At 39.2% G+C, this 16,635-nt stretch overlaps 3 protein-coding genes across 3 annotated transcripts; all 3 read left to right on the top strand.

Moving 5' to 3' along the window:
• The first annotated feature begins 2,724 nt into the window (after nt 1–2,724).
• Nucleotides 2,725–5,458, top strand: LOC130164582 (uncharacterized). The gene is made up of 5 exons (XM_056369396.1): nt 2,725–2,785; nt 2,928–3,629; nt 3,736–3,855; nt 4,308–4,351; nt 4,728–5,458. Exons 1-5 carry the CDS (start codon nt 2,731–2,733, stop codon nt 4,845–4,847), a joined length of 1,041 nt encoding a protein of 346 aa, XP_056225371.1. The 5' UTR covers nt 2,725–2,730; the 3' UTR covers nt 4,848–5,458.
• A 2,907-nt stretch (nt 5,459–8,365) lies between these two features.
• Nucleotides 8,366–10,437, top strand: LOC130164859 (uncharacterized). Its single transcript, XM_056369848.1, has 5 exons — nt 8,366–8,420; nt 8,547–9,251; nt 9,404–9,529; nt 9,613–9,656; nt 9,789–10,437. Exons 1-5 carry the CDS (start codon nt 8,366–8,368, stop codon nt 9,906–9,908), a joined length of 1,050 nt encoding a protein of 349 aa, XP_056225823.1. The 3' UTR covers nt 9,909–10,437.
• A 2,760-nt stretch (nt 10,438–13,197) lies between these two features.
• LOC130164646 (uncharacterized) lies at nt 13,198–15,340 on the top strand. Its single transcript, XM_056369513.1, has 5 exons — nt 13,198–13,325; nt 13,464–14,171; nt 14,252–14,398; nt 14,486–14,529; nt 14,662–15,340. Exons 1-5 carry the CDS (start codon nt 13,232–13,234, stop codon nt 14,779–14,781), a joined length of 1,113 nt encoding a protein of 370 aa, XP_056225488.1. The 5' UTR covers nt 13,198–13,231; the 3' UTR covers nt 14,782–15,340.
• Nucleotides 15,341–16,635: the final 1,295 nt, after the last annotated feature.

Below are 16,635 nucleotides of genomic sequence, written 5' to 3'. Positions count from 1 at the left end.
CATCTAAGCAACTCATCTCCATGGTGTTGTAGTGACAGATAGAGTTTGCACAGTTGGAAAAAGAGTAAGCAATAAAACACCATCAATAACTACTGTAGACAACCTGCAGAGAAACTCCCTCAGAGCCACAACTAACCAGCTGCCTCACACTGACTGAGACACTTTCTCATATTCATGTACCAGATACTAAATATAACTGAAACCTTACAATCTCATTAACATCTGGCCATTTATTGTCTATTTGAAGATATAGATGGAAATTTATCTTTTAAAAATGAGAGAGAGAAAGATACAAGTACACAAGAGAAAGGAAGAAATTCTCACTCTATAGAAAGTGAAAGTTGGCGCTACTGCATCTTTGTTATTGATGAGTGACTAAATCAAAAGCAACTAAAGCTGTCAGCAAAAGCTACCATGCTCACATCCTGAAATGTAAGAGAGAAACAATAAGGAAGCCAACCATGAACTTAAAGAACTTTTGATACAGATGTGTCTTTCCAGACACAGCTGCAAGCTCAGACAGAGCAGGGCCGGCCTTCTCATTGCAAATGAGCAGCATCAAAACCCACCAACACCTGCTGAACATGGCGGGATGAGAAACCAATCTGTTGAACAGTGTACTGATGAATACCTTCCTACATGTCTTTGCATGTTTTCTATTGATACACATTGTGCTGGTCCTACACCACAAATTCACAATCTTATTTTAGTCTCCGTGTGGTTGGCAGTCAGTTGAACTTTCAGTATACTGTGGTCATGTACTTTTCTAGGACCCTCTGCTTTCTTTGGCTTTATGGTTTCTAACAGGAAATATCTGTAATATTTTCATGCACAGCTGCCACACAGTTTAACTCTGATGCCCATACTATTTTAGTAGATTATATCAACTGAAGACTCACCTCTTCTGAGAGCACCTTCTCTCCTACCACCTCCAACATCCTAACATGCTGATACTGTTGTATCAATCAAACAATGGCCATGGTATGTGTGCTAAGGAGAAGCAGCTGGAACAAAATTATATCCCCATATATCAGTGAATATTTACCAGCAACGTTGTAGCCAAAGCATGACAGTAGGGATGGAAATGTCTCTCAGTCTGTTGACCACTTCGCCCAGACTCAAATATCTGAAAAACTAGTGGAGATTCATGGTCCCCAGAGGATAAATCCTACTGATTTTGAGGATCTTTTCCTTTAGCACCACCATGAGGTCGACTTTTTAGGCTTTATGTTACACGTCTTCACAATTGTTTCACGGATATCCATGAAATTTGGTACAGATATCAAAGGGGCCCAGAGGATGAACCCTCGTGACTATGGTGATCCCCTAACTTTTCCCGTATAGTGCCTGAAGCAGGTTATATTTTTTACTTATCCCCTGAATTGTCTCAACAAATATTGGATGAACTGACAAAATCTGTACCGACATTCATGGTCTCCATATGATGAATGTTGATGACTTGATGATGATGTCCTGGCTCTTCGTCTCATCATATGATATATGTGGTTTTGAGCGATATGTCTCAAGAATTATTGAATGGATTGCCATGAATTGGGTTGCCATATTCAGCTTCCCATCTGCATGAATTTTTACATTTGGGGGTCCTTTAACTTTTTCTTTGCCATCATCAGGTCAAATATCTAGGTTGGCCAATGCTTTCATGACCAAATACCTGCAAAGGTAACACCTCAACAAAACCAACAAGGAAACATCTCAACAAAGAATCCCAAACTGATGGTTGGGGTCATTGTATAGTAATTGCAAATGCTCATGCTTTTTGAATAAGAATTAAAAAGAGCTAGTGAAAAGTTTTCCACTGGTGGAAACTTTGGTCATATAAGAGCTTCAAAACAGTAAGAGTGCCCTCTTACCTAAAATGGGTGGTACGTTTGAAAAGCAAACAATTGACATTGTTGAATAAATTATGTGAAATATTTCTCTTTGTGGACCATCATTTCCAATACAGAAAAGAACTAAGTGGTTTACTTTCAGCAATTTTTTTTTCAGCTGACCTTGACCTTGACCTTGACAGAAAGCTTGACCTTACCCTTTGCCAAGTTGTTTTATATGCCTCCAGTTCCCTAACATCTCTTATTTACCTTTTCATTTGACACAAATTAAAGGCTTGTTTGTATCATGACAGAATCATTTTGTGGTAGATAAAAGAAATCTTCACTCGCACATAGTGGTTTGGGGTTGTACTAGTAGATCGCACTAGTGTTGAGCTCAGCAGTCTTAAGATGTGTTTTCCTGGGTTGGGGTAGCAGACCATTTGACTTTGATATGGCACTATAAGTGAGATTCAGGATTTCCGCTAGTTCTACACTTGTCTGTTAGGAAAAAGTATTGTCAAACATTGTGTATCTTTGTCTTTGTAACACCCACATATATACTGCTGCTGATGTCGGCCAGTGAAAATGAGTGGTCTGTGAATTAGAGAACTTTAGTTCAGCAAAAGTTGAATCCACTTTAGCTTGTTATTCCTGTTTTTATTGATTTTAAGCATCAGACGTCTGAGTTATATTGTGGTCCTGGTAACTGCTAACTCTCTCCGTGTGTCTTAACTCAAGAGCCAAAATTTGCAATGGAGGGGGCGCTGAGCATGTGCTCACTGTTTCCAAAATAGGACATTCAGTGTCACTAGTTGTCAGCCAATCAGAATACAGTCCTCTGTCTGAGAGCAGAGAATGTATGGAGGTTCTCCACATTCATCAAGACATTTTGATCACGATGACATCTCTGAAGTTTGCTTCACGTCTGACTGTTCTGTTCTTGTGGAGAATAGGTAAGTTGGAGCTTTTGTGGATAAATGTACATCCTTAAATATTTATATCTATTGTTGTTATCTATATATATTTTTTTCAGTCATTATGACAGATTTTTTCATGGCATTAACTCTATATTTTCTTGATCTCTATTCTCCTCAGCCTTTGTGACTAATCTCAAGATGTCCTCATCGGTGCGTCAAGACAGTGGTTTTATACCAGCTAAAGTTGGAGACAATGTGACTTTACGATGTGTTAATGAAGGTAAAGCTTTAGTGATATACTGGTATAAACAAACTCTGGGAAAGAAACCAAAGCGCATCTCTTCCTTCTATAAACATGACAAAAGTGGCAGTCTTATTGACGAATTCAAAAACTTTTCACGGTTTTCAATCGAGATTATTCATGGTAAGAACCACCTGACAATCTCAGATTTACACATTTCAGACTCAGCGACTTACTACTGCTTAAGTTACTATGCAAACAGGTTTGAATTTACAGAGGGTGTTACTGTCAGTGTAAAGGGTTCAGGATTGAACATCCAAGCTTTGGTTCATCAGTCAGGGTCTGAGACCATCCAGCCAGGAGGCTCTGTGAATCTCAGCTGTACAGTACACACTGGGACCTGTGATGGAGAACACAGTGTTTACTGGTTCAAAGACTCTGAAGAATCTCATCCAGGATTCATTTACACTCATGGAGACAGGAATGATCAGTGTGAGAGGAAACCTGAGACACAAACACAAACCTGTGTCTACAATTTGCCGATGAAGAGCCTGAATCTTTCTCATGCTGGGACTTATTGTGCTGTTGCCTCATGTGGACATGTTCTGTTTGGAAAACAGAAAAAGTTGGACTCAGCGGGTAAGTAACAAAATAACAGTGGTTTCATATATACTGTATATGCTATGTTCAATATTGACTCAATTTTCTAAAGCTCTGTAATATCTCTTACTGTGTGTATCTGCAGATAAGGACAATTCATATGCCTTGGTGTATTTGTTGAGTGGAGCTTTGGCATTCACCACCATCCTGGCTGTTTTGCTATCATATGCAGCATATAGAATGAACAAAAGCTGTCATCGTACAGGTAGGCAATCTGTCAGTTCTTACTTTTGATAGTGTTTTTGATGTAGTTAATACTGGAGGTAGGGGCGTCGTGTAGCGTAGTGGTTTAAGCAGGCGCCCCATGTGTAGAGGCTACAGTCCTCGCTGCAGTTGGCCCCGGTTCGAATCCCGCATCGGACGGCCTTTCACTGCATGTCATTCCCCCTCTCTCTGCCTCCCCGTTTCCTGTCACTCTCCCCTGTGCTGTCCATTAAAGGCATAAAAGCCCAAAAAATATACTTTAAAAAAAAAAAAAAAATACTGGAGGTAAAACACTTGAAGTTGATATATGATACAATGAAGTCAAACAAAGCAAGATAAGACTGTCAGAAATCTTCCACATGCATATTCCTTATTCCGAAGTTCCCATCATGTTTGAATAGTACATTAAAATCAAACAAAGTTTAAAGAATCTGTCTTTTCTTTCATAACCAGACTCTCAAGCAAGATCTTCATCTGACTCAGCCTCAAATACAGAAGTGAGTATTATCAAAGCAACACTATAACAAAATATATTCTAGTAGGAGAAAGTGCAGAATATAGCTGTTAGGTTTTTTCCACTAAAGAAACTTACTGACCTATAGCCTGAACTTTTAAGCTTGCGTCTTGGCTGTGTTAAACAGCAGAATATTTTAGATATACTGTATGTCCATGAAATCATATATGAGCATGCTAATATGAGCTACATGTTTAGTTACAGGTCATTATGTTCCTGTAGTGGGAACACCTGTGTGTAAAGCACAAAGTTCTATCATATCAATGTGAATTATAATGTTGCTATTGGGGTGTTCAGTATCAAACAAGTCATGTGTATTAATATCGTAATTTAATGCTAATCTGACATTTTATTACCAGGGTTACCAGAATTCAGACAACCTTCATTATGCAGCTTTGAAGAAGCATAAGATCAACAGGATAAAAAGACACAGGGAGAACACACAAACTGAATGTGTGTACTCCACTGTAAGGCAGTAGAGCTGGACGTATTTCATTTGTACTTTGTTTCTGTGTAAGAAGTGATTGTCTAAATCTGTGTATCAAGCTTTATATTTTTCTTTCTTTAATAGAAGCACTGTTGTAGCAATGCTTGTAATGTCCTAATAAAAGAAATGCTTTCAGCAGGCAGGTGTCAGGTTGTTAAAAGTACTATTTTAAGCCATGCTAGCTAGCGGCTCATGGTCTGTCTATCAGTTGGTTCACCTCTGTGGTCCAACATCCACTGGATGGATTGGCACAAATTTAGTTTCAAATACCCAAGGTGCCATGATCATGAATCCTACTGACTTTGTTGATCTCCTGACTTTTCATCTAGTTCCATCACAGGATCAAAATTATACATTTTCCACGAATTTACAAAACCTGCTAAACGTCATGCATGTTAGCATTGTTGTTTTGAGCATGTTAGCATTGTTGTTCTGAGCATGTTGATAGTTGTTCTGAGCATGTTAGCACACTGACATATTGTATTTAGCTCAAAGCTCCACTGTGCTGAAGTACAGCTTCAGAGAGCTGTTAACATGGCATAACTTTCTGTCAGATTTCAACGCCATATACAGAAGGAAAAATCTTGATCTTCAATAAACTAATCAAACAAGTTCTGGATGTGACTGGTGTCATCTAATATGCTATATTCCCACTCAAACCATGTCTACTGTAGTTTAATTTACTGGCAAACATCTAAGCAACTCATCTCCATGGTGTTGTAGTGACAGATAGAGTTTGCACAGTTGGAAAAAGAGTAAGCAATAAAACACCATCAATAACTACTGTAGACAACCTGCAGAGAAACTCCCTCAGAGCCACAACTAACCAGCTGCCTCACACTGACTGAGACACTTTCTCATATTCATGTACCAGATACTAAATATAACTGAAACCTTACAATCTCATTAACATCTGGCCATTTATTGCCTATTTGAAGATATAGATGGAAATTTATCTTTTAAAAATGAGAGAGAGAAAGATACAAGTACACAAGAGAAAGGAAGAAATTCTCACTCTATAGAAAGTGAAAGTTGGCGCTACTGCATCCTTGCTATTGATGAGTGACTAAATCAAAAGCAACTAAAGCTGTCAGCAAAAGCTACCATGCTCACATCCTGAAATGTAAGAGAGAAACAATAAGGAAGCCAACCATGAACTTAAAGAACTTTTGATACAGATGTGTCTTTCCAGACACAGCTGCATGCTCAGACAGAGCAGGGCCGGCCTTCTCATTGCACATGAGCAGCATCAAAACCCACCAACACCTGCTGAACATGGCGGGATGAGAAACCAATCTGTTGAACAGTGTACTGATGAATACCTTCCTACATGTCTTTGCATGTTTTCTATTGATACACATTGTGCTGGTCCTACACCACAAATTCACAATCTTATTTTAGTCTCCATGTGGTTGGCAGTCAGTATAACTTTCAGTATACTGTGGTCATGTACTTTTCTAGGACCCTCTGCTTTCTTTGGCTTTATGGTTTCTAACAGGAAATATCTGTAATATTTTCATGCACAGCTGCCACACAGTTTAACTCTGATGCCCATACTATTTTAGTAGATTATATCAACTGAAGACTCACCTCTTCTGAGAGCACCTTCTCTCCTACCACCTCCAACACCCTAACATGCTGATACTGTTGTATCAATCAAACAATGGCCATGGTACGTGTGCTAAGGAGAAGCAGCTGGAACAAAATTATATCCCCATATATCAGTGAATATTTACCAGCAACGTTGTAGCCAAAGCATGACACTAGGGATGGAAATGTCTCTCAGTCTGTTGACCACTTCGCCCAGACTCAAATATCTGAAAAAACTAGTTGAGATTCATGGTCCCCAGAGGATAAATCCTACTGATTTTGAGGATCTTTTCCTTTAGCACCACCATGAGGTCGACTTTTTAGGCTTTATGTTACACGTCTTCACAATTGTTTCACGGATATCCATGAAATTTGGTACAGATATCAAAGGGGCCCAGAGGATGAACCCTGGTGACTATGGTGATCCCCTAACTTTTCCCGTATAGTGCCTGAAGCAGGTTATATTTTTCACCTATTCCCTGAATTGTCTCAACAAATATTGGATGAACTGACAAAATCTGTACCGACATTCATGGTCTCCATATGATGAATGTTGATGACTTGATGATGATGTCCTGGCTCTTCGTCTCATCATATGATATATGTGGTTTTGAGCGATATGTCTCAAGAATTATTGAATGGATTGCCATGAAACTTTGTCTCCACATTCAGCTTCCCATCTGGATGAATTTTTCCCTTTGGAGGTCCTTTAACTTTTTCTTTGCCACCATCATCAGGTCAAATATCTAGGTTGGCCAATGCTTTCATGACCAAATACCTACAAAAGTAACACCTCAACAAAACCAACAAGGAAATATCTCAACAAAGAATCCCAAACTGATGGTTGGGGTCATTGTATAGTAATTGCAAATGGTCATGTTTTTTTTAATAAGAATTGAAAAGTCAAGATATAGGTATAACACCATCTTTTAACTAGATATAAGAGGCTGGTTGCATCTTTCACTATGCAGTGAAGGTGGTGTGAGCTAGTGAACAGTTTTCTACTGGTGGAAACTTTGGTCATATAAGAGCTTCAACACAGGAAGAGTTCCCTCTTACCTAAAATGGGTGGTACATTTGAAAAGCAAACAATTGACTTTGTTGAATAGAGTATGTGAATTATTTCTCTTTGTGGACCATCATTTCCAATACAGAAAAGAACTAAGTGGTTTACTTTCAGCAATTTTTTTTTCAGCTGACCTTGACCTCGACCTTGACAGAAAGCTTGACCTTACCCTTGGCCAATTGTTTTATATGCCTCCAGTTCCCTAACATCTCTTATTTACCTTTTCATTTGACACATATTAAAAGCTTGTTTTTATCATGACAGAATCATTTTGTGGTAGAGAAAAGAAATCTTCACTTGCACATAGTGGTTTGGGGTTGTACTAGTAGATCGCACTAGTGTTGAGCTCAGCAGTCTTAAGATGTGTTTTCCTGGGTTGGGGTAGTAGACCATTTGACTTTGATATGGCACTATAAGTGAGATTCAGGATTTCCGCTAGTTCTACACTTGTCTGTTAGGAAAAAGTATTGTCAAACATTGTGTATCTTTGTCTTCGTAACACCCACACATGTACTGCTGCTGATGTCGGCCAGTGAAAATGAGTGGTCTGTGAATTAGAGAACTTTAGTTCAGCAAAAGTGGAATCCTTTATTTTAGCTTGTTATTCCTGTTTTTATTGATTTTAAGCATCAGACGTCTGAGTTATATTGTGGTCCTGGTAACTGCTAACTCTCTCCGTGTGTCTTAACTCAAGAGCCAAAATTTGCAATGGAGGGGGCGCTGAGCATGTGCTCACTGTTTCCAAAATAGGACATTCAGTGTCACTCGTTGTTAGCCAATCAGAATACAGTCCTCTGTCTGAGAGCAGAGAATATCTGGAGGTTCTCTACATTCATCAAGACATTTTGATCACGATGACATCTCTGAAGTTTGCTTCATGTCTGAGTGGTCTGTTCTTTTGGAGAATAGGTAAGTTTGGGCTTTTTTGGATAAATTTACATCCTTAAATATGTATGTCTATTGTTTTTTCCAGTCATTATGATGGATTTTTTCATGGCATTAACTATATATTTTCTTGATCTCTATTCTCTACAGCGTTTGTAACTAATCTCAAGATGTCCTCATCGGTGCGTCAAGACAGTGGCTTTATACCAGCTAAAGTTGGAGACAATGTGACTTTGCGATGTGTCAATGAAGGTAAAGCTGCAGTGATATACTGGTATAAACAAACTCTGGGACAGAAACCAAAGCGCATCTCTTCCTTCTATAAATATGACAAAAGTGGCAGTCTTATTGACGAATTCAAAAACTTTTCACGGTTTTCAATTGAGATTATTCACGGTAAGAACCACCTGACAATCTCAGATTTACACATTTCAGACTCAGCGACTTACTACTGCTTAAGTTACTCTACAAACAAGTTTGAATTTACAGAGGGTGTTACTGTCAGTGTAAAGGGTTCAGGATTGAACATCCAAGATTTGGTTCATCAGTCAGGGTCTGAGACCATCCAGCCAGGAGGCTCTGTGAATCTTAGCTGTACAGTACACACTGGGACCTGTGACGGAGAACACAGTGTTTACTGGTTCAAAGACTCTGAAGAATCTCATCCAGGATTCATTTACACTCATGGAGACAGGAACGATCAGTGTGAGAGGAAACCTGAGACACAAACACAAACCTGTATTTACAATTTGCCGATGAAGAGCCTGAATCTTTCTCATGCTGGGACCTACTACTGTGCTGTTGCATCATGTGGACACATACTGTTTGGAGACGGGACCAAGCTGGACTTTGAGAGTAAGTGCTATAAAATTTAGGCAGAGAATTAATCACCTTTTACATAAGCACAAAGATAAAGCTAAACTGTCCGTCTTCAGATGCCTCGCTCTCTGCAGACGAGGTGAACTCAAGACAAAAACAAAAAAGTTCTACAATTTCTCCTCTTACAGATGAGGGAGACATTCTTGTCTTGGTGTATTTCCTGAGTGGAGCTTTGGCATTCACCACCATCCTGAGTGTTTCACTGGCTTTCTCACTGTACAAGATAATCAAGAGAGACTTCCGCCACTGCACAGGTAACTGGTACTGCTTGTATGTTACATCAAGTATTCACTGAATAGGATTTTTACATGAAAATATTTATTTTCTTTCACATCAGAGTCTCCAGCAAGACTTTCAGCTCCGTCCGCAGCTAATGCAGAGGTGAATATTATCTCTTTACATTAATTGGTTGAACTACCCTACAAATACTGTATGTACTGCACCAACTATGTGTTTTGTGAACTTATTTAATTCATGTTCCATAATCAGATTCACTTCTATATTTCATACCAGGGTTATGAAGATTCAGACAACCTCCATTATGCTGCTTTAAGGGAACCAAGAGTCAACCGAACATCAAGGCAGAGGGATGACACCTTGACTCAATGTGTGTACTCTGGTGTGAGGCAGTAGGACTGTTCGATCTGTACTTTGTTTCTATGGAAGTGGTAATTTCTTAACATGTGTTTTGAGACGTAATGTAGACTTTCTTTAAATAGGAGAGGTTAAACAGGAATCATGATGAATAGTGATGATAAATGTAAAAGTCTTGGGTTGCAGTACTTGAACAAGCTTGAGCTGTGTTTTGATATGTTTTGGCAAAGGTGACATATTTCCACTGTCACTTTACCCACTGCATCAGTCTCTCAGTGCTGCACTAAACGCACCATCACTGTAACATATGATAAATAAAGACATGCCACATGTTACTTTTGAGATTTGATGGCTAAAGAACTACAACATCCAGTCCTATGTACTTGGGAACATCTGTTATATTTATGTTTGTCATAGATGTTGTTTCAGACTCAGTGCTGGAACAATCTCTTCTATTATAGCTTCCCTTGTGGTCTGCAGTCAATAGATGAGATCGCTGCATGCTGTGCTAAGGGTCGCTCGTGCATGTTCATACACCTCTGCTTTTGTTTTTGTATCAGTGTTTATTTTTTTTATTGCCAAAGCAACTATCTATTTTTAATTTGTTTAGTAGATATATATATATATATATATATATATATATATATATATATATAGTAGATATATATTTAGTGTTGTATATTTTTTTGTTTTGTTTTGTTTTTAATGAAACCAGTACATTATAAATGCCAGATTCAATGATGTGGTACGAGAGCAAATGAGTATAATGGAAATAAATTTTGAACTATTTTGTTATTAATTGTTTTATTATATATAATTTTCAACCAAATGCAGTGTTGTGCTTTTTTGTGTTTTTAATGATTAAATCACTGTGATTTAATCATATTACACTGAGAAAATGTGTGGGTGTATAGTATATAAACTATAAATATCATACAGTACGTGTAATGTCAGAAAGCTAGAAGGGAAGCTTACATCATTACTGTTGTGTTAATATGATGCTTACTATACGACTGAAGTCATTAAAGACATTTGCACTTCCTCTTCCTGTACTCAAGCAATTACTCACAAACCACCATCAGATCACACTGCAATCCAGCGGCCACTGCACTGCTGCACTTACACTGCTGCAGACATCTGGATTCAGCCTCCAGAAGCACTCATTCCAAGTTATTTGTGTGTTGCGGCGACCAAACCAGGAAATGTTTGCAGGTGGGAAGCCAGTGAGGGATCATGTCCTTGATGGCAGGTCAAAAGAAGTGGCTGGTGATTGTAGGTGTATCAGAGGAGGGACATGATGAAAAATGAATAGATAATTAAAATAAAAATATGTTTTAATTTTAGATTTGAAAGTCTGAATGGAGTCAGAGAAGTCTGATATCAGCAGGGAGGTTGTTCCAGAGCAGAGGGGCCCGTTAGGAAAAGGCTCTGTAGCAAGCAGAAGTCTTTTTAACTCTGGGAACAGACAGGAGCCCTAAATTCTGGGAACGGAAAACGCGAGATGGAGTATAAGGTTTCAGACAGGTATGAAGGAGCAACTCCATTTAGAACCTTATATGCCATCAGAAGCACCTTGAAGTCTGATCTGATGTGGCCAGGAAGTCAATGAATGACGTAGGTGAAAAAAGGCAGTCTTGGTGATATCTTTAATGTGCTGATCAAAGGAGAGGGAAGTATCAAAAGTGAAGTTTGAATTTAGGAGCAAAACATTATGAGACATCCAGCTTTTCACAGCAGACTATGACGCAGCAACATGGCCGTAGACCTTCTGTCAGATTTCACCTCCATATACAGAATGAAAAATCTTGACCTGCAATTAACTAATCAAACAAGTTCTCGATGTGATTTGTGGCATCAAATATGCCATGTTTCTAATCAATATGTCTGTACTGTAGTACAATCGAAAGACAAACAGCCAAGCAACTCATCTCCATGGTGTTGTAGTGTCAGAAAGAGTTTGTACAGTAGGAAAAAGAGTAACCACTAAAACACCATCAATAACTAGTGTAGAGAACCTGCAGAGAAACTCCCTCAGAGCCACACCTATTAGTCTGTCAACTGCATCACATGACTGAGACACTTTCTCATAGTCACATACCAGGGACTAGATATAATTGAAACCTTGACACTCGAACGCAAAGCATGTCAGAGTTTTCACTTATCTCCTAAAATGTCTCAACAAATAGTGGCTGCATTGGAACAAAATCTATTACATACATTCATGGTTTCCATATGATGAATGCCGATGACGTTGGCAGTCTCCTGACTCTTCGTCTCCCACCGGCATGAGTTTGACTTTTGTGGTTTTGAGTGAAACGGCTTAACAATTAACGGATTGATTTTCCAAGAAACTTCGTCTATACATTCAGCTTCCCATCAGGATGAATTTTTACCTTTGGAGGTCCTTTAACGTTTCCTTTAGCACCATCATCAGGTCCAATTTTTAATTTGCCCAATACTTTTACGACCAAATACCTGCAAAAGCAATGGCATCCTCATTGTCCTTAGACCGATACTTGCAAGGTTGAAAATCAGCCAAATGTCCCATAAACACCATATTAATGTGAAACACTTTGACAAAAAGCCAACACTGATGGGTGGGGTCATTGTATGGTAATTGCAAATGAACATGTTCTTTCAAATAGTAATTAAAAATTAAAGATATGCAGTTATAACACCCTCTTTTAACTAGATATAAGAAGCTGGTTGCATCTTTCACTATGCAGCGAAGGTGGTGTGAGCTAGTGAACAGTTTTCCACTGGTGGAAACTTGGCTCACAGCAGAGCTTCAACACAGGAAGAGTGCCCACTTACCTAAAATAGGTGGTACGTTTGAAAAGCAAACAATGGACTTTGTTGAATAGAGTATGTGAAATATTTCTCATTGTGGACCTGGTGATTTGTTGGCTGCAATCTGTATTTTACATTGAAAAACTGCGTTAAAAGTAAAAGTGGAAGGGGTGAAGGATGAGGGATGGGCAGACATTACACTCAACAAATCCTGGTTCATTTTCAATTCAGAAAAGAACTGAGTGGAGCTTTTATTTTCAGCCATTTTTTTTCAGTTGACCTTGACCTTTACGAAAAGATTGACCTTACCCTTGTCCAAGTCGTTTTAGATGCCTCCAGTTCCCTAACATTATCTAAACTCTTATATACCCTTTCATTTTACACAGATTAAAAGCCTTTTTTATGATCAAAGAAGAAATCTTCACTCACACATAGTAGTTTGGGGTCCAAGGTTTGCACTAGTGTTGAGCTCAGGGCGCTGAACATGTTCTCACTGTTTCCATAATAGGACATTCAGTGTCACTAGTTGTTAGCCAATCACATACAGTCCTCTGTCTGAGAGAAGACAACGGATGGAGGTTCTCTACATTCATCAAGACATTTTGATCACGATGACATCTCTGAAGTTTGTTTCATGTCTGACTGTTCTGTTCTTGTGGAGAATAGGTAAGTTGGAGCTTTTGTGGATAAATTTACATCCTTAAATATGTGTATCTATTGTTGTATATATTTTTTTATTCAGTCATTATGACAGATTTTTTCATGGCATTAACTCTATACTTTCTTGATCTCTATTCTCCTCAGCCTTTGTAACTAATCTCAAGATGTCCTCATCGGTGCGTCAAGACAGTGGTTTTATACCAGTTAAAGTTGGAGACAATGCGACTTTGCGATGTTTCTATGAAGGTAAAGCTGCGAAAATGCTTTACTGGTATAAACAAACTCTGGGACAGAGACCAAGGCGCATCTCTTCCTTCTATAAACATGACAAAAGTGGCACTTTTACTGACGAATTCAAAAACAATCAACGGTTTTCATTGGAGACTAATAATGGTAAGAACCACTTGACGATCTCTGGTTTACACATTTCAGACTCAGCGACTTACTACTGCATAGGTTGCTCTGCATTCAAGTTTGAATTTGTGGAGAGCATTACTGTCAGTGTACAGGGTTCAGGTTTGAACATCCAGGCTTCGGTCCAACAGTTCGGATCTGAGATCCTCCAGCCAGGAGGCTCTGTGACTCTCAACTGTACAGTACACACTGGGACCTGTGATGGAGAACACAGTGTTTACTGGTTCAAAGACTCTGAAGAATCTCATCCAGGACTCATTTACTCTCATGGAGACAGGAACGATCAGTGTGAGAGGAAACCTGAGACACAAACACAAACCTGTGTCTACAACTTGCCGATGCAGAGCCTGAATCTTTCTCATGCTGGGACCTACTACTGTGCTGTTGCCTCATGTGGACACATACTGTTTGGAAACAGGACCAAGCTGGACTTTGAGAGTAAGTGCCATAAAATTTAGGCAGAGAATTAATCACATTTTACATAAGCACAAAGATAAAGCTAAACTGTCCGTCTTCAGATGCCTCGCTCTCTGCAGACGAGATGAACTCTCTCTACTCTCTTGTGTATTTCCTGAGTGGAGCTTTGGCATTCACCACCATCCTGAGTGTTTCACTGGCTTTCTCACTGTACAAGATAATCAAGAGAGACTTCCGCCACTGCACAGGTAACTGGTGCTGCTTGTATGTTACATCAAGTATTCACTGAATAGGATTTTTACATGAAAATATTTATTTTCTTTGTTTCACATCAGAGTCTCCAGCAAGACTTTCAGCTCCGTCCGCAGCTAATGCAGAGGTGAATATTATCTCTTTACATTAATTGGTTGAACTACCCTACAAATACTGTATGTACTGCACCAACTATGTGTTTTGTGAACTTATTTAATTCATGTTCCATAATCAGATTCACTTCTATATTTCATACCAGGGTTATGAAGATTCAGACAACCTCCATTATGCTGCTTTAAGGGAACCAAGAGTCAACCGAACATCAAGGCAGAGGGATGACACCTTGACTCAATGTGTGTACTCTGGTGTGAGGCAGTAGGACTGTTCGATCTGTACTTTGTTTCTATGGAAGTGGTAATTTTCTTAACATGTGTTTTGAGACTTAATGTAGATTTTCTTTAAATAGGAGAGGTTAAACAGGAATCATGATGAATAGTGATGATAAATGTAAAAGTCTTGGGTTGCAGTACTTGAACAAGCTTGAGCTGTGTTTTGATATGTTTTGGCAAAGGTGACATATTTCCGCTGTCACTTTACCCACTGCATCAGTCTCTCAGTGCTGCACTAAACGCACCATTACTGTAACATATGATAAATAAAGACATGCCACATGTTACTTTTGAGATTTGATGGCTAAAGAACTACAACATCCAGTCCTCTGTACTTGGGAACATCTGTTATATTTATGTTTGTCATAGATCTTGTTTCAGACTCAGTGCTGGAACAATCTTTTTATAGCTTCCCTTGTGGTCTGCAGTCAATAGATGAGATCGCTGCATGCTGTGCTGAGGGTCGCTCGTGCATGTTCATACACCTCTGCTTTTGTTTTCGTATCAGTGTGGTTTCAAGTGTTGCTACACAGTGTTTTTTTTTTTTTTTTTTTTAAATGAAACCAGTATACACATTTTGAACTATTTGTTGTTTTATCATATATTGTTTTCAACCAAATGCAGTGTTGTGTGTGTGTGTATTTTGTGTTATTAATGTTTAAATCATCGTGATCCAACCATGTTACACTGAGAAAATGTGTGGGTGTGTAGTATATAAACTGTAACTATCATACAGTACGTGTCATGTCAAAAAGATGGAAGAGCAAGGAGGCTTACAGCATTACTGTTGTGTTAATATGATGCTTACTATACGACTGAAGTCATTAAGGACAACCAAAGTTGCTAATATACACTTTTTATTTTATGTATAATAACACCATCAGACATAGAACTCAAGACATTCTGGTTGAACAAGCAGTTAGCCTACACATTGTGACTCTTTCTAATATTACTGGACTCAACATACGGAGATTAAGCTGAACATCAATCTCCTCATCCAGGTAACTAGGAGTAATGCAACAAGAGGTTATGAGGTTCTGCAGTCATCGCTTTGACCGAGTATACACAGGAGGGGGTTGGGTCAGGCTTTGCAACCTTAGGAAGCCATTGTTAATTTAGTTACTATTTAGTCATTATGGCTCTTTGTCGACTGCGAACACAGGAACTGAGCAGTCTTTTCACTGCGGCCTGTTAACCTTGCAGCTATTTTGCAGTCCTTGTGGTCTTCAGCATGGTGCAGAAGTGTTGACACCTCTTAGCGAGGATTCAGACTGAAAAGTGTTTGTGGGTGTGTGTTGTTTATGGTAGCGGTGAGGCAATGGACTGAACTACACACTACACTTGACAAAAAAAAAACCCCTGCCAACATCTGCCATTTGTTGTCAGTGTGAACGGGTACAGTGAGCTTTCCAGGTCAAATGGCTCTGCAGTAGTCACGGGTATTCATCGGCTCCACCTCTGATGAGCAGTGATGTAAACTGTGGCGTCTTTCAGAGCACGAAAATACTGTGATCACACCTGAAACCTGCCCAGCACGGTGCTGTTAAACCACGAACTCCACGGCTACGCATGACGCGACCATGGATGCAACGCTTTCATTTTACTAGTCTGCATGGTAGATAGCAGCTCACTGTTTGAGTCTGTGAAGATATTCCCACCCCTGTGTGTGTGTGTGTGTGTGTGTGTGTGTGAGAGTGTTCGGTTCTGTAAACGCCTATGATGACTTTGCTCCCTGCAGTTGTGTGTCTGTGTCCTCTCTTCGTCCAAACAGAGGCAAGGCGAAAGGCAAACTCATTTGACAGCGTGACAGGAGTCAGTCACCCTTTTTTTGCGGGTTTAGCCAC

Source organism: Seriola aureovittata, chromosome 23 (assembly GCF_021018895.1).
Source record: "Seriola aureovittata isolate HTS-2021-v1 ecotype China chromosome 23, ASM2101889v1, whole genome shotgun sequence".
In the NCBI taxonomy this organism is placed as follows: domain Eukaryota; kingdom Metazoa; phylum Chordata; class Actinopteri; order Carangiformes; family Carangidae; genus Seriola; species Seriola aureovittata.
Note: the sequence above shows the minus strand (reverse complement) of the source record. Positions and strands in the feature narration are given on the sequence as shown.

Excerpts from the sequence above, each read along its gene's own strand:
- LOC130164582 (XM_056369396.1), top strand. The coding sequence starts at position 2,731 with ATGACATCTCTGAAGTTTGCTTCACGTCTGACTGTTCTGTTCTTGTGG. Across the intron at positions 2,786-2,927 it reads TCTGTTCTTGTGGAGAATAG|CCTTTGTGACTAATCTCAAG; the intron begins GTAAGTTGGAGC and ends TATTCTCCTCAG. Across the intron at positions 3,630-3,735 it reads GAAAAAGTTGGACTCAGCGG|ATAAGGACAATTCATATGCC; the intron begins GTAAGTAACAAA and ends GTGTATCTGCAG.
- LOC130164859 (XM_056369848.1), top strand. The coding sequence starts at position 8,366 with ATGACATCTCTGAAGTTTGCTTCATGTCTGAGTGGTCTGTTCTTTTGG. Across the intron at positions 8,421-8,546 it reads TCTGTTCTTTTGGAGAATAG|CGTTTGTAACTAATCTCAAG; the intron begins GTAAGTTTGGGC and ends TATTCTCTACAG. Across the intron at positions 9,657-9,788 it reads CGTCCGCAGCTAATGCAGAG|GGTTATGAAGATTCAGACAA; the intron begins GTGAATATTATC and ends ATTTCATACCAG.
- LOC130164646 (XM_056369513.1), top strand. The coding sequence starts at position 13,232 with ATGGAGGTTCTCTACATTCATCAAGACATTTTGATCACGATGACATCT. Across the intron at positions 13,326-13,463 it reads TCTGTTCTTGTGGAGAATAG|CCTTTGTAACTAATCTCAAG; the intron begins GTAAGTTGGAGC and ends TATTCTCCTCAG. Across the intron at positions 14,530-14,661 it reads CGTCCGCAGCTAATGCAGAG|GGTTATGAAGATTCAGACAA; the intron begins GTGAATATTATC and ends ATTTCATACCAG.